Below are 27,383 nucleotides of genomic sequence, written 5' to 3'. Positions count from 1 at the left end.
TACAGCTCTAACAGTTGCCCAAGCCAGATATTTATCAGTGTGAGTTCTTGGTGGGTGAAGTACTCTGTTGTCTGAGGGGGGGGGGGGGGTTGACAATTACTCCCAGCTTGTAGCCATCTACAAACTTTATTAACCAGCGGTTCTGAATTCCAGTCTACAGACAGTAAATGCCAAACAAGAGGAATCCAAACATGAAGCCAGGTGGATACTACTGACTACCTTCATACTATTTGATGAATCACCTGCCATTGTAACCCTCTCGAAGTTCACCATGTCTGTTAGGCACAGTCCTCCCTTCACAAAGCCAGACTGCTGAGGGTCAAGCTAAATGTTTTTGATATCATAGTTTCAGGTCAGTTTAATTACATTCCATGGCTTTACACTTGAGACTTATCAGGTTGATGGGTCTGTAATTCCTGGAGTTTGTCATAGGTCCACACTTGTCTAGTGACATTACCACTACAGTTTGTCAAACGTCAGAGGCAAAACATGAGCCAGTACAGGAGTGGAGAATGGAGATTTTACTGATCTGTATGTCTGCAAGTAGAGGTATTAAAAATAATCAAGAGGAAACTGGAATAAATTAGCAAAGAAGCCAAGGTATTAGGAGCAAATAACTTGGGATGGAAGAGTAATAGAGTTGGATGAGACTAAGAAGATTGGAATATGGATTATAGAGACTACCCTTTCCTGTCGGGGATTTTTAACAGAATACATGCAAAGAAAAACGGATAGAGAAGTGCTAAGTGAAAGATTAGCTGTTAAAGATAATTAGTAGGTTATATGAAATATTGCATGATACGTATAAGAATCAATTAGAGGAAGGTAGAAAAAGACTGAGAAAAGGAATAGAAAGGCAATTTACAAAGAAATGATGGGAAGAAATTTCTAAGGCTCCCAAATATGCAGTAAAGTCCAGTAGGTTTAGGGTCTTGCATGGAGGTGTTTGCATAGTTATTTTTATCTCCCAAGTAGACTCATCAGAAATGTCGGAGTGAACAAGTTGTTGCAATAATTCTTTTGAGCTAGGATATGGGTTCTGAATTGCGTAGGCATAGTAAGGCCTTGCTAAATTTTATGTTATTGTCCAACAAAAAGAAATTACTAGAAAATGGAAATCAAAATACATTTCCAGTGTAAAAAAAGATTATATAACTGGAGAATGTCATCTTCAGAAAAGGGCAGGAGTATATTTCATAGAAATAGATTTTTTTTGGGGGGGGTACAATGGTAATGTTCAAGAGAAGGAGTGAAATTTAGAAGGCAAAAACTGAACAATGATGGAGTAAACACTTGTTAAAAAAGAACACATATGTATACTGTATGTTTTATGCATGTGTACTGAATGTTCTCTCAGACCTGTCCCACTGTCTTAGGCTTGCAGTTTTCACTACGTGTAGAACAGCAGCCCCTCTGTTTTTCTTCTAGCTGTACTCTACTTCACTTATTCTACCCTGCCCTCTATCCCTACCACCTAGGCTCCTACCCCCTACCATCCCTCTCAGACTTATCTTTCCAACCAGTGCTCCACTGATTGTTTTTCTAGGCTCACTCATTCAGTGGCTCTAATCCACTTCGCCTTCCCACTGTCCTCTCCCTCTGGTCCCTCTCTGCCTTACTGCTTTGCTTCCTGTCCTATTCATTTCTTGCCTTTGTCCCTTCTGTTTTCTCTACAGTTTACCCTCCTCACTCAGTTCAATAGTGTAATCTACTTATCAAAGCAGTTGTACAGACCCCCCCCCCAGCTCTGTTACTGAGCCCTAGTTATTTCCGGTCTTACCTGCCCCTATCTCTTCTTGTTTCTCCTCCCCTTCCCTCTTACTTCCTCCCTTACCTTATATATCTACCTTGTCCCAGGTGACGCCATCTTTACCCCTGATCTACCTCTCGGCTGCTGTGCGTCCCTGGCGTCGGAGTCCACACTTTAAATAAGGTGAGCATTGCTGATTCTGTTCATTGCTGTTTACATTTTGTTTGAATTGTACCTCCTAATTGTGAGTGAAAGCTTATAGTTTTCCTCTTAAAGAAGCTTCTGTCTGCAGCATTAAGTGAACTTGTGCAATACTTGCTGATAACGGCTACCTCTATCCGTGCTCCTGCACGTGGAATGGAAACACGCTATCGTCGATAGCTAGTAAAGGTGCCATTACTACTTTATTGCTGCTAAGGCGGTATTTTTAAAGGTTCCAATGCTTTTTACACTCAATTGGTTAGAGGTGCCACCACTACTACTATTGTTTTTTTTTAATTAAACGCTCAAAAATAAATTCAATAAAGAATATACCTGTGAAGGCTCTGGCTTTTACTCTTATGTCCCATTTCATGTGCTAGAACAAACATATTTCCTGCCCTTGGATGCAACTTCCTTTACCGTGAGGAATTGGGTATTAGCATTGTCAATGACTACCTGTGACCACGCTCCTGCACATAGAACAGTGTATACTATTCACAGATAGCGGTTCCGCTGCCATTCCTTGTTGTGTAAATGCTCGGTGTTACACTGTAAACGCCATTTCTAAATAGCCTGGCTGTATTCCTGCACTGTCCCTTGCATAGTGGTTTAATTTCAAGTAAATTGTATTGAATTGTACTGTGTAAACGCTTGGCGTTACTCCGTAAACGCCATACCTAAACAGCGTGGCTGTAGTCCAGCCCTATCCTCTTCTTTCATAGTGGTTTCTTCTGAGTGAGCTGCATTGAAGCCTTTAAAGGAATACATTTGAAACTGCATTGTTGCTTTTTTTTTTTTTTTTTTCTGACAGTACCTCGCTAATATAGCGTCTTGGTTATACTGACTTGTGAAACTTGCTTTATATGTACATATCTGCTGTTTAAAGGTACTTTCTAATTTATAATGTTCTCATGCACAATACAACAGTTGTAAGTTTCATCTATACCAAATAAGCATTGTTTGTTTGGTGCCCGTGTCTTTCTACCTGCATTCATGCTGCTTATTGCCTGCTTTTGAGCGACATTACCTTACCTTATCATTGTAAACTGCAAATTGTTTCTGCACATACTCTGAGTAATATTTGTTGTAGATGTGCGACATTACTCTGATTGTACTGAATGCCTATTTGACTCCACAACTGGTAATGTCTGTTTTCCTCTTCTCCTTTTGTTAGTTTTGCATATGTAGAATAGCAAACAATTTGCCTAGGTGATTACATGTATCACTACCTAGTCTTACTACCTAACTTGCCTTAAACTTTTTGTTTAATTTTCCTCTTGTTTCTCTCTCCAGTTATATTTCCCAGCTGTCCTACCTGCTCAGATTGTCCTCCTGTGGAATATTGTCCTATTCATCGCTGACCATCAACCTAAACCCACCTTTCAATTAAGGTCCTTCCCTTAACTGAGGACTTGAACTAATTTCTACTCCCTGTGCATCAATCTCCCCAACAAAGGAAGTATGTGTTTTTAAACTGTATCAGTCCCTCTAAGAAAAGATACTATGCATTTTTAAACTGCAGTTTGTACAAAATTTCAATTTGCGCAAATACTCCAAGTTCTCTGTACACTCCATAGCTAGCACGACCAGCAGCCTGACCACCAGCCAAAGCCTGTCTATTCTACAACTTGCATACCTTCTCCTCTAATGCCCCCTGTTTAACTTAACATTCTTCCCATCATATTTCCTAGACCTGCTCTCTCCTTAAGAAGCTGTTGCTCACTATATATCCTTGTCCACTAGGTGGCACCTTCTCTCAGACCTATCCCACTGTCTTAGGCTTGCAGTTTTCACTACGTGTAGAACAACAGCCCCTCTATCTTTCTTCTACCTGTACTCTACTTCACTTATTCTACCCTGCCCTCTATCCCTACCACATAGGCTCCTACCCCCTACCATCCCTCTCAGACTTACCTTTCCAACCAGTGCTCCACTGATTGTTTTTCTAGGCTCACTCCTTCAGTGGGTCTCCTTCAGTGGCTCTACCCACTCAGTTCGCCCTACGGGCTCACTCCGCTCCCCTACCCTACCCCCAATTCCCACACACCCCCACTGCTCTTACCTTTATCCCCCACCTTGAATCTCCTCCACTTCCCCATAGCCAGTCACAACCTATACCCCTCCCAGCTTCCATTTAGTTTGTAATCCCACCCCTTCACCTCCCTCTTCAACCTGTAATCTCAGCCACACTCCTCTTCCTTTCTCTCTAATCTCTCTCCTACTACCCTATTTCCTCTTCTACAACTTACTCTACTCTAATTTAGCATGGCTTTTCCACTTCAACAAACATCCCTCACATCACCTATATGCATTATACTCCTCATTACGATCTATAATGCAACCTCCTATTCCTCTTCCATGCTACCACCCTCCTTCCCCCTCCTCTCATCCTCTACTCTTTCCCAGTCCTAACCAATGGCCCTCCACTTTTACTACATAGCCCCCTCCCTATTCCATCCCAACCCTCTTCACTATTTTAGACTAAAACTCTTCCCCATTTCTCTAAAGCCTCCTGCAACCAAACAAAAACTGCTTCTCCCTCTAACTGTATATCACAATCCAAAGGTTCTCCTCTACTCCCCTTCTACTTGGCTTGCTCTTCCCCCCCCTCCCTCATCAAATAGAACCAGCCACAAATACCTTAACCTCATTACCATTAATGCCCTGAGCCTAAAAAACAAAATTACAAACTTTCATGCTTGATTAAATCATACTAAATCAGATATAGTAGCAGTCTCAGAAACATGGCTAAAACCCCACATTACTAACTCTGAAATCATACCCCCTGGCTTTCAAGCTCTTAGATTTGACCAACTAAACAAAAAAGGAGGTGGAGTAGCCTTAATCTATAATAGTCTACTGAACAGCTGTCCTTTCCAGCATCCCATTCCTCAGTTCAGCAATGCTGAACTAGTCATAGGAATCCTCAAACTGAATAACTATAAAAATGTCTGTACTATGGCCATCTATATTCCCCCTGGGGACAACACTTCCACCCTAGAAAATATTCTCTCATGGGCCTCAACTAACATTAAACTGGAGACTTATATTCTAGGTGATGTCAACATTGACTGGAATAAAATTAATAACAGTAATCCCACTCTATCAACCTATGTAGTTTTATCCAAGTAATAAACGACTTTACCAGACCCAACAAAAATAACCCCCCAAGATCCATCCTGGACTGGATCTTAGTCTCCCACCCTAATAAGATCTCAGACTCTGGTATACTACCACACACAATGTCTGACCATATCCCAGCCTTCATTCACCGAGCTGCCCAACACTCCCCTCTCCAACACCAATATGCCCACACCCACAACCTCACTAACTTTAACTCTTCTATATTCTCCGAAACCCTTAAGCTAACAAATTGGGATACCCTAAAAACATTTCCATTAGATCAAGCCTTAGAAGTCTTCAATACTACCTTCCTCAAAATCCTAAACTCCCAAGCCCCACCTCGAACAAAACGCATAAAATACAACTCTGCCCCATGGCTATCAAAGGACACAAAATCACATATGCTACAAAGAGACCAAATTTGGAAAAACTACAACAGAAATAAACTCCCTGCTACCCTCCTTCAATATAAGCAACTCCGCAATCTAACCAAAAAGCTTATCTCAAACGATAAAAAATCTTACTACACCAAACTACAATCTACCCACTCCAAAAATCCAAAACAATTCTGGAACTCCATCAACTCTCTTCTGCACCCAGGTTGTAAATCCAATCCCTGTCCCAACAACAATAAAACAGACACAGAAATTGCAACTCTTTTCAACTCCTTCTTTACTGACTCCATAGCCGAATTCACAAAGACCTTCCCCAACTGCTTACCCTCCCACACCCGTCATTCCACTTCCTTCTCCTCTCTCCACTCTCACACTCCTAATCCTCCTCCCACTTTCTGTCTAAAACCTGTCTCTACCTCCTGTATCAAAAAGCTTCTTTCCAAACTTAAGCCATGCTCCAATGCCCCAGACAATATTCCATCACTCTATCTCAAGCTTGCTGCAGACCGGATTGCCATCCCCATCAGCATTCTCATCAATAGATCTATCCAGGAATCTTATAATCCCAAATTATGGTGAGCCGCCTACATCTTACCCCTACATAAAGGGGGCAAAAATAATTCCATATCTAATTTTCGCCCAATAGCCATTCTTTCCCCAATTTCCAAAGTTCTTGAAAAATGTATCCACCTACAACTCATGCCTCACCTCCTCAATAACCAGCTCCTCTCTCGTACTCAACACTGCTTCCGTCCTGGCCACAGTACTATAACTGCTCTCATCTCCTCCTTAGACATTGTTAATCACGCACGCGACTCCGGTGAAATTGTCTCCACTGTCCTCGACCTATCCAAGGCATTTGACACTATATCCCATACACACCTCAATCATCTCTCCAACCTCAATCTCTCCCTAGAATCACTCTCATGGTTCAAAAGTTATCTCTCTAACAGATCCCAAGCTGTGAAATGGCAAACTGTTACCTCAACCTTTCTACCTACCCCTACCGTAGTGCCCCAAGGTTCTATACTTGGACCTATGCTTTTCAATGTATTCATCAATAATTTTCACTCAGCTATTCCAAACACTGAAATAGTGCAATATGCTGACGACTCCACTCTAATCTGCTCTGCCCTTAGCATTCATGAGCTCCAGACCAAAACCCAGCTGGCCTTCTCAACTACTGAAAACTGGATGCTACAAAACCATCTCTCCCTTAATGCCACCAAATCTAAAATCATTCTCTTTTCCCCTACTAAAGCCCCCCCCCTTGACAAGCAATCTTTTAAGATCACCAGCCATACCCAGTCTTCTATTGAAGTAGTTCCTTTTGCCAAACTTCTTGGGGTTACCATTGATGAACACCTGAAATTCAATACTCGTGTACAACTAAATATTAAAAAAACACATCAGAAGCTCGGTATGCTATACAGAAATGCACACTTTCTCTCCACAGCTACAAGACAAACCCTCGCCTCCACCTACCTTCTCCCATCTCTATTATATGGTGCTCCACTCCTAACCAACCTCTCAGCTTCCACCTCCTCCAAACTAGAAATTTGCTACAACAAAATCGCCAAATTTGCCACTAAATCCTCTCACTCCACCCACCATTGCACCCTTCTCCGCAGCCTTCAGTGGCTAGAACTTCCTAATCATCTTGACTTTCTTCAACTAACTACTGCCCACAAGCTAATCTTTAAACCCACTGCTTGCCCTGCTCTAACTCATATCTTGCCTTCCTACACACCACTCAGACCCCTAAGATCAGCCCACCAAAATCTACTTTCAGTAAACAAACCTAAACGACCCCCAGGCCAATCTCCCCTTTCTTATTCTATAGCAAAAAAATGGAACTCTCTCCCTCCCCTGATAAGAAACACTACAGACGCTGAGCACTTCAAATCCCTACTCCACACCCACCTTTCCCTAAAATGGAAATGTAATTGTATTCTTCCGACTTAAATCCCACTAATTGTCTTCCAGACCTGACCTCATCAAAACCCCTCTACTTCCTGCTGTTCACTCCTCCCCACCCTCAGCTTCTTTCTAATAACAAATTCCCCTCTATATACTCTCTTTATAAATGCTGTATATTTGTTCCCTCTCCTCTCTGCAAATAACTCTTCCTACTATTCAACCCTTTGACCTTGAATCGAAAGGGAATCCTCCTCTAGCTCTTCTTCTTTTCCTATACCTGTCTTTTCTAAGCAATTTGTACCACCAATGTGTTATTCCTTGCTTGCCTGTTTATTTGTTGTTGTATAAATTCATTGCTTGCTTGTTTGTTTATCTGTGTAATTGTTTTTAATGTGGAGCTTTTTACCTGTTTAATTGTTATGTATAATTTTCATTGCTTGCTTGTTTTAATTGTTTTATCTGTGAAATTGTTTTTAATGTGGAGCTTTTCTCCCCGGGCCTCCACTGAAAATGGGCCCTTTGAGCCCAGTGGACCTCCCCGGTTATCAAACTGGAAATAAATAAATAAAATAAATGTCGTATGTATATTTTGCTATCCACTCTCTAAATAAAACACTGATAATAGTTGAACACAACACAAAACTTCTCTGGGTCATAATAGACCAACTGAAATTTGATTTACATGTTGATTGTATAAAGAAAACCCATCAAAAACTTGGTCTCTTGTATAGAAATAAAAAGTTCCTGTCAAACACAGCTAAAATGTCCCTCTCTCAAGCCTATCTCCTACCATGCTTACTATACAGCAATCAGATCCTCTCCAACCTCCAAACCTCTCTCCTAACTATGCTGGAGCATACCTATAACAAAAGTGGCCAGATTCGCTGCAAAGCAGAGCTACAGATCTCATCACTGCCTCTCACTAAAACATTTGAGCTGGCTGGAATTACCCTACCAGCTTCTCCTCTCTTAGCTTCAAATAGACCACTTTATCCTGTACCAACCAAACTTCTGTCCTAAACTACCTCCTCTAATCTCCTCCTACACTCCCTGTAGAACTCTCCAAAGTTACATATATATATATATATATATATATATATATATATATATATATATATATATATATAAAAGCAAAATTGTTCAAAACATATAAACATAAGAGCAAAATTGGTCAAAACCTCTATAGCTACCACCCTACTATCTCTTGGAACAAGCTCCCATTGGAAATTAGATCACTTAATCAACTCAGTGAATTCACAACAGCCACCAAAGAATACATTAAAGGTCTCTGGTCTTGCTACTGTACTCATCCTCCATTAACTGTCCCTCGCCGATTGTAATCTTACTTTTCTGCCATTTACTGGTTTAATTTTTGTTTAGTCTTAGCTCTATTTACTAATTATTCTGTATTTTTATACGGCCTCTTCTCTAACAGTCACCACCTTGACTGTATTTTTAACTTCGTATACTGTATGATAAACCTGCATACTGTTTCCTGCACATAGCCTAAGTGTAATCTTAACTATAACTCTGTAAATAGTCTCAGTGCTTTACTGCTTCCAACTTAAAATATTGTAAATTTGTGGAACTTAAAAAATGGAACTTACAAATGCTAATGTTTTGATTTCTATGTAAATTTGTCGAGCCTCTCTCCCTGGGTCTCCGCTGAAAAGGACTATCAACACAGATGGACTATCCCGGTCAACAAATGTAAAAATAAATAAGTAAATAAAGTACTGCATGACCGTTAACAACGGAAACTGTTATCACAATTTTTTTTTTCTTTTCTAGGAAAACCCACGTAACAACTTATAATGTGATTAATGAAAATGTTTAAAACAACTATCAGATTGATATAAGATGTTCAAAACAGCTGTCTGCACTGATGGTGTTTGTGAAATGTAGTACAAACTTTAAGCTAGTAAGGTTTTAGTAACCTCATAAAATGTATGAGTAAACTGATTTCAGAAAATAAGGTATAATTTTGTAATTTATAAATTATGTAGTACATTTAAACAGTATTTAGAGAATAGTAAAATCATTTTATAACTGTTTTTAGGATTAAATTCAGTCAGTCCATGCCAGACTTCCCCAGAAAAGAAGACTCCAAAAGCTGGTAAGCAATAACAAATGCATGTTTTTTAAATTATTTTAGTATTATTGTTGAATGTACAAAGGTAGCAGTTTTGATTTTTCCATTGGAACCCTTGTTGCATGTTTTTGAATTCTAAAGTGATGTACATGAAAAGTTCAAAAACCAACATTATGAAGTCCAACAGTCTGTTTTGGTTCTGGATTTTTATCAGTGTTGTTGCATTTTACTCTTGTATTGTAATGTATTTTATTATTATTTTTTTTTTTTTTTACAGCTACAATAGTACCAAGTAACCAAGGGCGCAGCAATCCTTTCAAGGTAAAATGAGCTCACCATGTTTTACTTTTTATGAAAAAAGAGGGAAGTTAAATCCATTCCATATGGGTAGCATTTTTTGAGGTGGCTGGCAAAGCTCTACAATACAACAACATGTATTCCTGTATTAGCATACTATCACTATTAATCCCTCAAGCAGCTTTTTAAAGGACCACTACAGGCAAACACTGGAAAGATCCACTCAGTCCAAACCTGCCTGCAACAGAACAAGTGATTATTGCTACATTTCTTTTTTTTGGTACTTTGAATGCGTCATGGGGTAGACATCCTGATGACCATTTGTTATCTTGGAAAGCTAAATCTATCCCATAGTGCAGCGTGATTGCACAGCTCATGAGGTTGCCACCCTACTGTATTTTATCAGATCCTAGGTCCGTTCTCATTGAATGGAAGACCAGAAAATGCTGCTAACTTTGAGATTTCCCAGTATGATGCCATTGAGTGGCTTGCGGTGACTCTTAGAAATACTTTTACTCATAACACTTTCTTTTAAAGCAGCTTACAGAAATGTTAACAAATTGCTGAGAAAAAAACACAGACTTTTCACAAAGTTCCTGCTTGTTACTCCTCCCCACTCTCATCCCTAGTCAGCCAGAGTATTATATGCCCTGCTTTGAAAGGTTTGTCTAATTACCTACCTATGCATGACAACGCACTTAACCTGGTTTGCCATTAAAAATGTTTATGTATCCTCGTACTCCTGTCACCTGTTTAGTACTGTCACAAAAGAGTGTTATAAAATGCATGCATCAGCTCAGAGTATATACAAATCTAACCTGTCCTGAAAATGTGGCCAGCAAAATATTCTGTTTGAAATCTATACTGGCTGCTGACATAGTTATCTTTACATGTAATAATACTGTTTTAGCATGGAGTCAATGCCTTTATATAACAATGAATTGCTTCTGTGAGCTTATTAACACGTGCCGTACAGGCCTCTGATGTGAACATAACCCTCCCCCAACACACACACACGCACGCACACACACACACACACACACACACACACACTGCAGCTACATATATTGAGATGGAAAAAATCTATTGTATGAGGGAGAGGAAAATATATTGTTCATATGAGATGTGCTGTCTAATCCACTCTGTCTTAATTTTTTGAACTCAGTCATAGCATTACTTCAGAAAGTTTAACAATCAAGTAAAAGGTTGTCTGTCTACCATCAGCAGTTATAGTACTGCCCCAAACTCAGTGGTGACTCTGACAATTTGAGACGAAATTGTTGAGCAGATAGATGATGGACATCAGGTGACATTATCCAGGGTTCAGTTAGAAGGTAATGATATATTGACCAAAACAGCAGCTGCTTTGCTCCACATTAGCCTTGCAACTTTGTTTTGCAGAGAAGTGGCCAGTGACTTACTGTTTGTTTATTTAGTGACATTTGTTTACTGGGAAAGTATGATTGGGTAGTGTATCCTTTTTCAGTGCAGGCCTGGGGAGAGAAGCTCCAACAATAATACAATAATGCATGATTATATAGATACAAAGATAGTGTACTGTTTATAAATCTGACAGAAAATAAAACACAAAAGTTTAGATTATGAAGCTAAAGGATATAGTATTAATAACTGGAGTATACACAGGAGAGAAATACCTGAGAGACTCCAAGTATTTGTAAAGTGATGAAGAATGCCATAAGAGAAAGCCAGGTAGAAGAGGATGGAGAAGGTTAGATACATGTGAGAGAGAGTAGGACAGCGAGAGAGGTGAGATCCAGAAGCATACTCATTAGGATGAAGGGGTGTTAACCTGGTGAAGAGCAGGAGCACACCAAGTATTAGCCAGTAAATCTTTAAACGTATATTTGAATGTGTAGAAGTAAAGTACAAATCTGATTGATATAGGGTTTGAATTCCAGGAATTGGCAACGGAATAGATTTTGTCCATACTTAAGCAATCCGTGGATCATGACAAGTTTCTTTTCATTAGATCACTATAGTTGTTCATGAAGGCAATTAAGATAAAAATGTTTTGTTGCTGGACAGGCCGAAGGATACGGTAAAATGTTGTGAGCACTAAGTAGCTGGGTGTATTGTCAGGTGCTGAGGTAGTTCAGTGATGGATTTGAAAAGGAGTATAGGCTGTAAATTTTACAGCTTTGTTATAGCATTTGTTCAACCTTTACCTTTTGTGAGACCTAAATATTTGTTTATGCCATAGAAGAGTGAGCGGGGCAGGAAGATGTTGGCCAGAATTACTTTAGTTGTGCTAGTTAGGAAGTTTTTTGTTCTATATAGCATTCCTAGATCCGATGTTGCCTTTTTTCGTCTGATTTAATGTGTGGGTTATTAGATCCAGCCTCAGCAGATATGGATCCCCTTACTTTGATCTCACCTTCTTCATACACCATGGGTTCTGAACCGATTTCTGGATCTCACCTCTCTGTTACCTCTACCTTGAAACTAACTGCATGGTTTCTCCAATTCTGACAGGTGCCAGAGATGACAGGCTGTCTTCCCTGGTAGTCCATATCATATCTTAAAAAAAAAAAAAAAAACTCAACCAAAAAGACTTACAAGAGCAAATGGAAGCGTTTCTCCTTCTGGGCTTCTTCTAATGGACTACAGCCTTTTTCAGCAAATCTACCAAAACGTTTGGAATTTCTTTCAGAACTTTTTATGGCTGGGTTAAGTTATTCAGCAGTTAAAGTACAATTAGCAGCCATTTCAAATTTCCACTTAGGACTTATGAATGCTTCTATTGCTTCCCTCAGTGTCCAAAGCCTTTGTTAGAGGAACTTTTTTATTGAGACCCTTAATTTATGATCCAGTCCCTCTATGGGATGTCACAGTCTTGCTTCAGTCTCTAACCCAAAAACCCTTTGAACCAGCAACATCCATAGATATGACGTTTCTGTCATGGAAGACAATTTTTCTGGTTGCCACTACATCTGCTAAACATGTGTCAGAGCTACAGGCACTCTCATGCAAACCTCCCTTTCTTATCTTTCATAAAGACAGAATGTCATTCAGAACTAACCCATCTTTCTTTCTTAAAGTAGCTTCCGAGTCTAACTTGAATCAACAGATTGATTTGCCATTTTTCTTCTCCAGTTTTTCCAGTAAAGGAGTACATACATATGACACACCTTAGATGTGCATCAACAACTCAGTTTCAGTCTTCGTTGTGCTAAAAATACTAGAAAATCAGATTAACTGTTTATATCATTCTCCAAAAAAAACGGTGGGATAGAGGACCATTTCTCCCCAGTCCTTTGCTGAAAATGGGCTCTGTCGCAGTCGGACTTTCCTGGTAAACAAATGTTAAATAATCAGTATCTAAGGTGACTTTCTCAAAATGGTTGACAGATTGCATTTCATTTGTGATTCAGGAGGTATGCCTTTGCAATTAAAGCCTAAAGCACACACTACTAGAGCAATGGCAACCTCAACCGCATTTGCAAATCAGTGCCCATCAGTGACGCATGCTCTGCAGCAACTTGGTCCTAAACTCATACCTTTGTATCTCACTACAAGTTAGATGTGCATTCTATAATTCATACCTCTCTTGGCTCTGCTGTACTCAGGAGCGTCTTTCCTTGAGACCACTCAATTCACAGTAGCTTGGGAATCTGTCCCATACATTGAAAAAAATGAAAAAAGACAACATCCGATGCAAAAGTTATGTACTTACCATTACCATGTTGCCTACTTTTCATCTGGTTCAACTCTTCCCCCCCCCCCCCACCCTGCCAAATTATCATTTTCTACATCTAGGAATTGATCATATCTCCTTTGGGACCCTGTTTGATCCCGTGGTTCTATATTACGATGTTGAAACGTAAAACTGTATTCATCAAAACGCATTTAACCGAATTGATGAATACTTCCAGGGCAAAGATGTAGTTGGCCAACTACACGGTGTTGCCCTTTTCTCCGCTGTAGTACTATCTCGGAGTTGGTATATTTAGTTATGGAGGATATGGGGGGCACAGCCCCCCCATGTCAGGGGATGTGGTGGGCAAAGCCCCCCACGTGGGTGTTTTTTTTTAGGTTAGGTTAGATACATGGGATTGCGGGGCAAGTGTTTTTTTTTTTTTTTTTGCGTAAATCCATTTAGATGAATACGGGTCAATGTTTAGGTGATTGATAGCACGACGTTTCAACGTAATATAGATGCGATTCCGTCTGTCTCTTACACTTTATAATGCATTCATCTGATATTGTTAATCCTTGTTCATTCCTTACGCATGGGTATCTGTTCCGACCTCGGAACCGAGCCGGCCATTTTCCAAGCTCTCGTCAGCTTCAAACTATTGAGCTAAACTCTTACCCACAATCCCCCTCTCCCTGTTACCTCAGATTTAGTTTGCCGCGTTGCCATTCGGTCGTGTCAAGCTACTTCTCTTGAGCTAAGTACAGTCAATTGTTGTTTAATACTTTTACAGTTTACTTCTCTGTCAGAAAAGTTCATATTTTATTGACTCTTACCCTATCGCATCTAGCATACATAATTTCTTCAGGTTTTTCTGCTTCTTTCTTTACCACTTTTACTGCGAGGTATTCTCTCTTTACCATCGTTAGTAATCCCTTTCCTTTTTCTCTCGTACCTTCAGGTACTCACTTGTACCATTGCTGGTACCTTTTCTATTTTTTAATTTGCTGTCATGGCAGAGAAGAAAGGTAGTCTGGGGTTTAAGTGGTGTTCTGATTGTGGACACAAACTGCCTACTTCTGATGCACACTTTTTGTGTGTTTATTGTTTGGGAGCTTCCCATTTGTCTGTTGACCCACCCTGTACTATTTGTGAGAACTTTTCTAATAGAACCTAGTTGGAAAGGAAAAACAAGCTATTACTGAAGGGACTTCTAAAATCTTCCTTTTCAGAGGCTGGGGACTCCCGCCGACCAAAACCTAAAAAGGCTAAATTTTCCGCTCCGGAGCTCACTCAGTCAGCCCCAGTGCTTTTGGTGCCTAGACCTTCGGCACCGAGGCCTTTGGCTACATTATTGATTTCAGCTCCATCTTCTCCTGCAGCCTTCTATATATCGGCACCGAGGGGCTCCTCGGTTCAGACCATTACCACTGTATCAGCACCGACTGTTCAGTCGGCGCAGACCTTGACCTCGTCGGCTCTGAGATCTTCCTCGGAGCCGACGCCTTTATTGTTGACTCCAGTTTTGTCTGTTCCAGCTTCGGCACCGGCAAGCACTTCGGCACCGATCCCTGTGTCGGTGCAGACCATGACCTCAGCACCGATTACTTCTTCGGTGCAGACAACAGTAATCCAGTCTCTCTTGGCACCGTAGTCCTCGGTGCGGACAGATGAGATGGGCATAGAGTCTGCCTCTTCTGTGTACAGGCCTGTTTCTCCCTCAGTCTCCGTGAGGTCCACTAGAAGCCTTTCCGAACATGATGTGTGTCTTGTGGACCAGGTACTCTTGGCCAGAGGTATCCCACCCTTCAGGAACTATCCTTCCTTGGGAGGTGATCACCCATCTCCAAAGACCCCTTTTTATTCTCCTCCTTCATTGCCTTTGAAGTCCATGGATATAGCGCAGTCTTCCCCTTCTGCGGTTCCTTTTATGGATCTTACTAATGAACCCCAGTTGCCTTCGTGGCAGGAAGGTTTTGCTATGACCCAGGATGTCATTTGTGACACGCATAGTTTGCTGCTCTACAGCCATCCAGGGACTCCGGGTCGGCAGGCTGAGCCACTTAGGGGAGGGGTGACCCCTGTCCTAGACTTGCACTCCTCTTCAGGTGGACCAGCCTTCCAACTGATGGAGAAGGTTTTCATTGCTGCTGGCGATATCAGACTGTTTATACCTCCGCCCTCCTCTGGTACACTGGTTTCACAAGTCGCACCTAGCGGACACCGGGTGCAAGGGCCGCAGGACATATTCCCTCAGGAATTCCCTTTTCTGCTGTCTTCTCCAGCTTCTCCTGCTGAGGAGGTCCATTGGAAAAGTTCGTGTAAGAGGCATGGACTCCACAGAAGAGTCCCTCACCGAAGACACAGATTTCAATGAGGGGAAACGATCCCCTCGGTCACCCTATGAGGTATCCTTTGGTGATATCCTCAAAATCCTGAAACAGAGAGGTGACTGGCAGTCCTCTAATCCGACCTCTGAGGAATCTGTGTTCCTGCAGGCCTTTGTCCAGCTCATCGTGTTGCGTGCATGGAAGGCCCCTGACACCATCAAAGCTATTGCCCGGAGGCCAGATAAGATCTTGTCCCCTCCTGCTTCAGATCCCTATTGGTCCAAAGGTCTTCCTGTGGATGCTTTGGTGGTGGCGGCCACAACAAAAAAGATCTGGCAGAAGAAGAAAGCCAGACTGTCCATCCGCCTAACAAAAAGTCCCGGGCCCTGGACAGGATAGGTAAGTGCACCTTTGCTTCAGCGACCTTTGCTATCAGGTCCCTGAATTATATGGCACATTTTACCAGGCTTCAAAGGGATCTAGTTTTTGAGCTCTCTGAAACCTTGGCTGGTGCCATGTCTCCTCACAGTAAGACATTCTGTTCGATTCACAGCTAGAGCGTCTTCTATGTGGAGACATGCGTGAATGGGCATACCTTTATTGAAGGTTGTGCGTCAGGGCTGGCAACTCGGCACGTAAAAATCTACTGCCAATCATTAGCGGACCGGAGTTCCGCTGTGGCAACACCTAACCGGGAAAAGCCGAAAGACACAACATCTCCAATTATTGCTGGTATCCCCCCTCCCCCTTTTTGTTCTAGTTATTGTCAGGTTTTTTTTTTTTTTTTTTTTTTTTGATTACATAAAGTGATTGCTGTATTTGCAAAACATGGCAGAAAAACCTTCAGGGTTTAAAGAATGTTGAAAATGTGGTCACAAACTTCCTTTATCAGACGCACACAATTGGTATGTTTATTGTTTGAGCCCTGCCCGTTTTAAAGTGGATTGCTCTGTTTGCAAGACGTTTAACCCAAGAGCAGTTGTAGACTGCAAAAAAAAATAATTTTGAAAGGTCTACTTCCCTTTACTTTTTGCAAAGCTTTATGTGGGGTTTAGCCCCCTATATATGACACCAAAGGAGCCAAGAAAGAGGCCTTCGAAACCAGCAGGATCTTCAACTCTTTCCTCGAATCCAGTGTTGGATCCAGTCTGTAAAAAGTGCAGGAAGTCAGATCTGAAGCATTCAACTTCTGACAAGCCGGTATCAGATGCCAGATCTGCTTCCTCAGATCTAGTGGCCTCAGATCTGAAGACCCTCTAAGGTATGCATCTTCCATGGATCCATTGCCTTCTAGAGTCCCCTCACCTTTTTTGAGACATGCCGACGTTCCAGATCCCCATTTGTCGCCTCATCCTCTTGTTTTTCTAGGAGCCTGACAGAAGCTGACATGGATAGAATGATGAGGAAATTTCTCTTAGCACAGATCCAGATGGGAGTTCTTCCAGCTCCTACCCCTTTGGTTCAGGAAGCCCTTACCAGCTTTGCTCCCCTATTATGACTCCTCCTCTGATCAGACCCATGACTTTGGAGCCCTTGGATCCGAGTTTACCAGGACTTTCTGTTTTGGATCTGAAGATCATCATATCTTCGGCTCTGATTTTTCTTTGAGTGCACCCATCCCTGTCAGATCCGAAACATTGGAGCCAACTCCAAAGTTGTCAGCACCATCTCTACCCCTCGGAGATTCACTGTTGGACAGCTAGGCTGTGACCTCTGCCTCGGGTGCTCTGCCTAGAGGTTAGGAGTCAACAGTTCAGAAGAATGGCTTCTCTGCACCATCGGCCTCCTCCTCCCCAGAGAGCTCTGTATTTCAAGTGGTGGATAGAGTTTTCTCTGCCTCTGCACCTTGGACCTTCTCTGTACATCTTTTGTATATCTGTGCATTGAGCCTCATCATTCTACTCCGCAGGGACAGCCACCCCAAAGTCTCCAGGGCTACCCAGCTGGGTATTTCCATTTTTTCCGATACTTCCCCAGAACATTCCACCAAAGAAGTCCCCAAGAAGTGAGAGTGCAAGAGGAGGCACTTGGACTCCCCTCAGGAGTTGGTGACTGAAGATATTGATTTTGATGAGGGGTAAGGGTCCCCAAGATCACCACCCAATGACATCTCATTTGGAAACATCCTAGAGATCCTTAAGCAGAGGTGTGGTTGGTCTACCAATAACCCTTCCCAAGAGGAATCTGTATTCCTGGATGCCTTTGGGTGACTGTGCCTGCTGATGAGCCCATTGACTTGATGTCTAGGCAGGCGTGGAAGGAACCAGACACGATTCAGCCAATCCCCAAAAGACCAGACTGGCTTTTGGGAGTTTTGGAGAAAGGGGGAGTACCAGTAGATGCTATGGTCATGGCTTGTGGAACAGAGTTTTATTGTCCATCCCCCTAATAGGGACTCAAGAGCATTGGACAGATTTGGGAAGCATGTATTTGCTTCAGCGACATTGCTCTCAGATTGCTGGATTATTTGGTACACTTCACTAGACTGCAGAAGAATTTGATTAAGGAACATTCCAAATCTCTTGCCGGGACCATTACTACTGAGGCACAGACTTCTGTGGCCTTGTAGCTGGCTACCCTGCGGTCCATTACAAACTCGTCCACGAGGCTCATTTCACATGCAGTTGAAGGTACCTCAAGGTCAGTGGGTACCTCAAGGGCAGTGGGTTCAGGCATTTCCATTAGGAGGCATGCCTGGATGTGTTGTGTGACTTTGTGGAGCCCTTCAAGTCCTTCTTCATCAATGCACCCCTTTATGGAAGTTCTTTGTTTGACCCAAAGATAAAAGATGCACACTGCAGGTATGAGCAAGAAGGAAGGACCCTCTCTGCAGTGGAGTATGTTTTTCGACCCCTCAAAGGACCTTTTCCAGGAATCAAAGGGGAGGTCAAAAAATGTGGTTCAAGACGTCCCAGGGTCCTTTCCAAAATTCAGAGCTCTGCTCTTTGGCCTCACCACAGCAGAACCAAGGGTCTAGAGATTCTTTCTCTGACAGACCCAACCAGTGCTCCTGAAGTGAAGCCCAATTGTTCACCTCTGGAGGCAGTCAGGAATCATTTATCCCTGCACCAGAGAGCCTGGCTGGACTTACAAAAGATTGTGGGAAGAAATATCCAGGGAATTGTTATGGCTAGGCTTGTATAGGCCCTAGGGCCGATAGCCTAGTACCAGCCTATGAACATGTGGCTGCAGAGGATTATTTCCAGATGTTGTATAATTCCCTTTTCTATACCACCCCCCACCTATATGCAAAATTCCTAATGTTCCACTGAATCAGAGGAAAGCTGCAGCAATTGAAATAGAAAAGCTGCTAGAAAAGAGAGTCAACCAGCAGGTCCCAATAGACCAGATAGAATCCAGAACTTACTCAAGATTCTTTTTAGTACCAAAGAAAACGGGGGACTGGAGACCAATTTTGGATCTCAGCAGTCTGAAAAAGTCAGTTCGGCACACCAAGTTCCAGATGGTAACGGTTCAGTCCATTTTGCCTTTTCTGCACAATAACGATTGGATGTGCTCAGCAGATCTTCAGGATGCCTATTATTACATAAAAGTGAACAGGTGATCCAGGAGATTCCTATGATGCTTCAGGCTGGGAGCCAGTCATTACCAGTTCAGAGCTCTGCCCTTTGGCCTCACGACAACCCCCAAGGTGTTCAAATGCATGGTAGTAGTAGCAGCTCACTTTGGACTACAGGGATTTCGAGTGTTTCCGTACCTGGACAACTGGCTCATAACCACACCCAACCAGGCATCTACTTATAAAAGCCTGAGATCAGCTACTCCAGACTTGCTCCCTACTGGGGATTACCCTAAATTACAACAGATCTCAGTTAGACCCATCTCATATTTTGGAATTCATTGGAGCAATCTTCCACACTGTATCTGTGACAACCTCTCTTCCCTTGCCAAGAGTGCAGACTATCCAGTTCCAGGTCAGAAAGATAATTCAGAATTCTTCAATTTCAGCCCGCTTGATATTGCAAGCTTTAAGATCAGTGTCTGCAGCGACAGTTCTAGTCCCAATGGCAAGATTTCATATGAGAATTCTACAATGGATGTTAGGAACTCAGTGGTCCATTCTTCATCAGCATATGTCCGCTCAAATAAGAATTACCCAAGCATGCAAGATGTATCTTTGGTGGTGGATCCACTCAGGTCAGGTTCTAAAAAGCTGTCCTTTCATTCTACCTCAACCCATGGCCATAGTGACCATGGATGTATCCCAGATTGGTGGGGGAGGCACTTCTTGAGAAAAACAGTCCAAGGCACGTGGTCTCCCAAAGAGGCCAGCTTGCATATTAATGTGCTGGAAATGAGAGCAGTGCTCTGAGTCACAGGCTTTCCAAGACTCTCTGCCTTGTGGGACTATTGTAATTCAGACAGACAATATGTCCGTGGTGTGTGGTACATCAGCTAACAAGGAGGAATCAGATCTTACCCATTATGGTGAGAAATCTGTCAGAGTTTGGCAATGGGCGATCCCTTCCAACTGATTTCTCATAGCAACACACATGCTGGGGGGATCCAGTCTGATAGCAGACAAGTTGAGCAGCTCCATTCTGCTACCTCACGAGTGGTCTCTCAACAAGAAAGTGACAGAAACGATTTTTCACCAGTAGGGCCAGCCATGCTGTGATGTATTTGCATCTTCCCTAAACAGCAAGTGCAGCAGGTTCTTTACCCTAATCCCCCTGTGGGGGGGGGGGGTCACCAAGAGACGCTTTCCTACACAATTGGCCCCCCAGTCTCCTCTGTGCCTATCCTCCAACTCCCATAATCCTCAAGTTCCTATAGAAAACATCCCGGTTGAAGAGCAAAGTCATCCTCATTACCCCTTATAGGCCTCAACAAGTTTGGTTCCCCTTTCTTTGGCCTCATCTAGTCTACCCAACTTGGATTCTGGATCCAATTCCAGATCCTTCTGTCTTACCTGACAGACATGATTCACCCGGATATCTCAAACCTGAAACTAACTGCATGGTTTCTCCACTTCCATTGATAGCCAGACAATATTCTCTCTCTTCCCCTGTCTAGCATATACTTTTGTCTTTTCACAAAGCTTCCACAAGAAAACTTTACAGAAGTAAATGGACGAGGTTTGCCCTTTGGGCGCAACAGAAGCATATATTTACCCTTTTTCAGCACCAGTGCATAGTGTCCTTGAATTTTTAGCAACAATTTTCCACGAAGGAGGCAGTTCCTGAACTAGCTGCCATCTCTAATTTTCATATGAGGATTGAAAACTCCTCATTAGCTGCATCAAAACTTTGTAAGGCCTTTTTGAAAGGCACCCTTATTTTGAGACTCCTTTATAAAGATCCAGCTCCACCATGGGACTTGAATTTAGTGTTACTAGCCTTAATTCATTCTCCTTTTGAACTAGCAGCAAAATGCAACCTAAAGCTTTTGACTTGGAAAACCATATTTTTGGTAGCCATCACATCTGCTAGAAAACTCTGAGTTGAAGCATTGTTTGCTAAACCTCCTCACTTGGTATTTCACGTCGATAGGGTAGCTTTATGAACAAATCCTTCTTTCCTTCCTAAGGTGGTGTCAGAATCCAACATTAACCAATCTATAAATCTCACAGTCTTCTTTCCAAATTTTACAAACAAAGGTGAATATGTGTTGCACTTACTGGATGTGCATAGCTAGTTACATTTTTACTTACATAGAACAAAGGATTTCAGAAAAATAGATCTATTTTTTTTGTCTTCTTTGCGGATTCCAAATTAGGCAAGCCAGTTACAAAAGTAATTCTAGTCAGATGGCTCACTGAGTGTATTTCCAAATTGGGCTTTTCCTTACCAAAACCTGTCAGAACTCATTCAGCCAGGTCCAAGGCAACATAATCATTATTTTTATCTAGGACTTCCATGGATGATATATCTGTGGCTGCTACTTGGGCTAATCCTCATACCTTTATTACTCATTACAAATTGGATCTGGTCTCAAGGGAAGAGCAGTTTTTGGCTCAACTTTGCTTAGGAATATCCTTCCTAAGGAGTCCTCCCAGGATTTCAGGTACCTGGGGACTCTGTTCCAGTTGTTGAGGAATGAATGAAAATTGACAACATCAGATAAAAAAGTTATGTACTCACCATAGCATTACATCTGTGTTGTCCATTTTCATTCTTCCTCATCTTCACTCCCACCAGCCCCCTACCTTTAAACTAATGGCTTCTGGAAGGATGAGACCTTATAAAGGAACCACTGTTCCTTATGTTGAGCTCCAGGTATGTTTTTGTATTACCAGGATACAGATTTTTTCCTTTGATACTGTAAGCCAGCAGACAAGATCTGAGGATGTTGGGGATTGAGCATTGAGGGTAAGGGAGGAGCTTGACAGTGTCAAGTAGTCACTAGCTGAAAATAACAGCCGAGTCGGATCCAAACCTAATTGTTGAAGAATGAAAATGGACAACACAGATGGAACATTATGGTTAGTACATAACTTCTTTTTTTATTATCAGAGCTTATGAAATCTGATGCTGTTGGTTAAGCAGGCAGGTGTATTATAGGGGTCCAAAGAGGCAGTATTTAAGCTTTGCAGAGAGCAGTTAAGACATGCCATATAATAATCTTAGACAAGGAAGGGACTCAGGAATTTAGTATAACTTCAGTAACTGTTTCTGGCAGAGATGTAGCCAGGTCAAGTGACATCCAGTTGCAGAGATGAGGATAAAGAATTCCTCTGAACAATATATATATATATATATATATATATATATATATATATATATACATATATATATATATATATATATATATACATACATACATACACACACACACACACACACACACACACACACTCTGGAAGCAAGTCATTTAAATGGCTACTTAAATGACTACAGATATAGCTGTCATGCCTAGCTGTCAAAAGTGATTGCATCACTGTCTTGCAGGGAACAGTTGGCATATCATCTGCAGTGCTGATTGTGGCCCTTAACATCTTACATCCCTCACCTGAAATGCTTATGCATATTTGTTGTAGCCTAGTGGCTGTATGATAAGATCACTGCCTTAGATCTCCACGGTCTAGCCTTTAGTCTTGATTTCAGATCAATGTATAGAGATTGCACCTTATGTTTAATAAGTGTGCATTATAGCTTATTAATACTTTTGTAGCTTTTGTCTTTTCTAAAAAAGGCCCTGATTCACATCATCATTTATAAACAAGGGAATACGTCTTTTGGAGTTTCAAAAGACACTGGTCCTAATTTGTCATCTAATATTATTTAATTGATTGAGTAATTTGTTGCTTTTTACTTATTGAAATTGTACCAGGATCTTTAGTGTTTTTCAACAGAACTACACAAACAAGGAATTAAAGCGGGGAGGGGCAAAAGAGCACTCACTTTTTTTTGTGGCACAGATGGCCTTTTTTTACATGTTTGTAGAGGAAGAGTAGGTGAGAAAGGAAATAAGCAGTTTGTGTGGTATAGAGAGTATAAGGAAGATAGCAGAGACCGATAAATATAAAATGCAAATTTAGATAGATAGGGGCAGTATGGGCAGATGAGATGGGGAGAGTATTTAAAGGACACTGATGCACAGGCCATTGACATTGGTGATGGGAGGGATGGACTAAAGACAATGTATGAGAAATGACACACAAGGATAGAGAACACCTAGATGAGGGGTAGGCTAAGGTAAAAGGATCATGTCAACCAGCTCAGAAGATAACCCACCCAAACATCAGTCGCCTCCATGGCTGACCTCGTGCGCAGACTCTGCCTTTAGTCACAACTCCACCAGTCATGTAAGGAAGACCTCCAAGGTGTCTAGTCAGGTGTCCCCTGTTGGTACAATTTGAAGGGCAGACGTTGTACCTCACTGATGGACAGAACTCTCTCTGTGTGGGAAAAGCTTACAATACAAGAATTGTACATATCGAAGAAGCCATTATAGTCTTCATATAAGTATCACCATAAGCACCAGGTAACAACATGGCTTATGGAAGGGGGCACAGCTCAACAGCCTTTTTGGCTTCTAACTAAATATCATCATGAGGGATTGGACCCAAGTCTCAAAGGTTACATCTTTAGTACCATAGTACATTCTAGGTGATGTCAGTAGGTCCCAGTAGATGCCTTACAACAAAGGTACTTCTTTGAACATGGAGAAGCACCAACAAGGTATCGGGTATCCACCACAATAAAAGTTACTGTTGGAAGGCACAGCTTCTCTTTTAGACCTGATAGCATATTATTTGATGGCAGAGTCACATTTTTTGAAACTATATCATGGTGTGATATAACTTTAATTTTTCAGTGGGCAGCAAGGCAGGATACACAGCATTGCAGTATGTTCCTGCACATCTTTAACCAGCGTACTTGACCCACCTCTGATGGTCTCCTTATGGCGTTGATAAAAAGAGAATTCTAGTGTGGATATTCAGCAGTATGTCAAAGGCAAAGGAAAAGGAGTATTGTTATTATTGTTCAAAATGGACGCTCCAGTTGTAAAAGCGGAGGAAAAAGAATAATGCACTATATGTGGCACTTATGGGATATTGTCAGGAAAATAGGTTTACATTGGCATGTATTTTTATTCCACTTAAGACTTCAGTTATTGAGCTTAGAAACATTTCAGGTAAAATATTACTTTTTCAGCAGAGTATTTTATTTATAGGTCGTGGTTGGAATTTAGTGAGCAGTAAGGATGTGTCAGGGAATCTTACTAGGAATGCAAAAGATGGGTTTAAAATGTATATGAAAGTATTTGATACGGCAAATGTTATGTCAGCAGCAGTTCAGCATAAGTTTACATAGTGTCTAAGATATGTAACTGAGTAGGCTGGGCAGAAACTATGTATCAAAAGAGCACGTACATTTGGCAGAAAGCTTTGAAATCCATCCAAAAAGAATATCTGGCCATGCAGTTATAAAAGGTACAATAAAGACAGAAGAAACTAAAATGATTAAAAGACACTGTCTCTCCTCTATATATTTATTAAAAAGAAGGGGATTTAAGGAATGGATAACAGTTAAATTTTAAGAGATATTGGGAGTGAGAGGGGATGATGAGTCCATAGCATAAAATTAAGATGGATTTCAAAAATACAGTGGTATGTAAGAAAGCAGCAAAAATGCTTAGAATGACTGGTGAAGGTTAAAATTTTGCAAGAGGAGAGGCTTACCATTCAAGACAACAATGTGTGGAACTACTTTGGAATAAAAATTGGGACAGTAATGAAGCACTGTCTGCAGCATAAGGGTTCAGGAGAGCGACACTTTCTTCTGTTTCTGTTGTTCAATGCCAGAGGGTTTTAAGAATTATTATTATTACTATTATTATTATTATTGCCATTTGATTTGTTCTTGCATTTTATTATGTTTTTACAATACATTTTACCATTCCCCAATGGTATTCGATAAATTACTTAGGGGCCATTTTTCAGAATTTTTGTCTGAACTGAATGGAAAAAAATGAAATGGTACTATGTAATATGAGTATAGCAGAAAAATTATGTTCTGGAAAAATTTGACAACAGAGAAGGATAAATTAGGTTGGTATGAAATGATAGTCATGTTATGATGAAGTACCAAGTTGGGAACGTTTTGCAAAAGAGTTGAGACAGCAATTAATTACATTATATGTATAATTTTTTTGTAATATCAGAACTGTGGGACTTGAAAGGCTTACCCACAATATGGAAGTCTTAACCTTAAAGGTTTCTGCATTGTGGTAGGCCTTTCCTATTTCCCTAGTGGTGGCTGTAGTATGGAAAGCAGTGTCACTGGGGAAAGCAGCAGTCTAATGAAGCAGTCCAGGGGAGTAGCTAATCATAATTAGCCAAGTGCCCTCCCCTGAAAATGGCTGTAGCTCAAGACTAACTCAGCAGAACAATTCAGAGAATAATTCTGACAAGTTCTTTTTTTTCTCTCTCCAAGAGGTAAAAGTGAATACCAACTTTTGACTGTGTTCACCCATTCACTCCTATGAGACTAGCCATGATGCAGATAAGTGTGTGTCTGCGTGTGCAGGGGGTTTGTGATAGGGGCACAAATGCAGATGAGCGGGTGGGTGTCAATGTTTTGAGTGTTTTGAGTGTGTGTGTGCGAGTGTTTGAGTGCGAGTGTGTGTGTGCGCGTGCGGGTGTGTGCGTGCGGGTGTGTGTGTGCTTAGCGAGTGTGTGTGTGTGTGACTGAGTGAGTAGGGGGTTCTTCTGCTACCAGAATGTGTGGGCTGGTAGGGAGAACACTAGGTCAGGTTTGATAGCACAGTGTTTAATTCAGAGACATGGTGATGAGTCACTGAGATGTTTCTCTGTACAGCATTATTCTGCTAATAACTTCCCAACAGTTTCTCTGCATTCAGACTAATTAGCAATAACATTTTGTAATATTTATTCCAGTTCCCTCTGAATCATCACTGTTCTATTAATATTATCAAATGTTTGTCTCCCCTCCAGAAAACTACAATGATTAACAGTTTATAATCATGATTTCGGATCAAAAGTAGTCTGTACGATGCAGGGTCTGTGTATGGCCCTTGCCCTTTTTCAGTAATACTACCATTATTGAGTTTGGTCATAATGCAGATTAAGCTTCACCTTTTGAAACACTATTAAACAATACATGTGATGTCAATCTCATCCTTATTCTCACAACTGGGGACGGATCTGATACCTCTGATCCTTCTCAGCCTGTTTGCTAGCTGGAGGACTTTAACCAAGCTCGTGGGGTAGTACCCTTCCCATGATGCAGTTCGATAATTCCCCCAGATCTCATTTGCCATGCTGCATGGAGGACGTCGATCAGCTCTGGGCTGAGTGAATTTATCTTTTTACCTATTAAAAATAAGATTTTTCCTTCGCTAATCACTCACCTTTATATTATTTCTACTGAGCATACATTTTATTTTATTCACTCTTACCTTTCTATATCTTTTACCCTTAGAGAGCCTCTGGTCTGTTTCAGTTAGAGGGCTATTCCCATCCCTTCCTGTCCTGCACCCCTTCTAAGTTAGAGGGCTAGTTTATTTCTCTTTATCTATGGCTGCCCATTTTAATTAGAGGGCTCGTTTTTTTCTTTTAGTTGTTGTGGTTCTTGTTCTTTAAAAAAAAAAAGCTGTTTTCTTGTTTACTGACTTATTTGTTGTCTTTGTTCACAAAACTTGAGATTTCCTGTACTAAACAAGCAGTGTTTTTTTTTTGTTTGTTTTTTTTTTATAAATACCTTATTGTTTGACTGGATTCGGTGTAGCTATATTGCACTTAGTTGTTGCATTTTATTTGTTCAAATTACCAGTATGTCTCAAGAATAGCATAAGTTTACATTAACTGAACAGATGCACTCTGATAACTGGATTGTTATACCTATAACGTAATTGTATATATTGAGCTCTATTATAGTGTCAGGCTGATGTAAATAGCGTACATAGTTATTAAGATGTTATATACAGGTAGTATGGAATTTATTCAACTGTATTTGAAAAATAAAAAAATTTTGAGGGGGGAAAAAAAAGAGCATAAGCCACTTGGTTTTAAAAAATGCTCTAAATGTGATAAGAAAATGCCGACGAGCAACACTCACTCTGTTTACTGCCTCGGGCAGCTCCACCTTCAGAAAGATTGTTCAGTCTGCCGTGGTTTCAACCAGCGGGCATT

At 41.2% G+C, this 27,383-nt stretch overlaps 1 protein-coding gene across 3 annotated transcripts in view; it reads left to right on the top strand.

Moving 5' to 3' along the window:
- Positions 1-27,383, top strand: part of WDHD1 (WD repeat and HMG-box DNA binding protein 1) — a 2,322,801-nt gene that overhangs the window by 1,952,678 nt on the left and 342,740 nt on the right. For all 3 annotated transcript variants that reach the window (XM_044074408.1, XM_044074407.1, XM_044074406.1), the window contains exons 21-22: positions 9,449-9,505; positions 9,759-9,802. In XM_044074408.1, the coding sequence (XP_043930343.1) occupies positions 9,449-9,505; positions 9,759-9,802 (101 nt within the window). The remainder of the gene's footprint in view (positions 1-9,448; positions 9,506-9,758; positions 9,803-27,383) is intronic.

Source organism: Protopterus annectens, chromosome 6.part0 (assembly GCF_019279795.1).
Source record: "Protopterus annectens isolate FY-2018-M chromosome 6.part0, PAN1.0, whole genome shotgun sequence".
In the NCBI taxonomy this organism is placed as follows: Eukaryota; Metazoa; Chordata; order Ceratodontiformes; family Protopteridae; genus Protopterus; species Protopterus annectens.
This window is presented reverse-complemented; position numbering and strand designations above follow the sequence as displayed.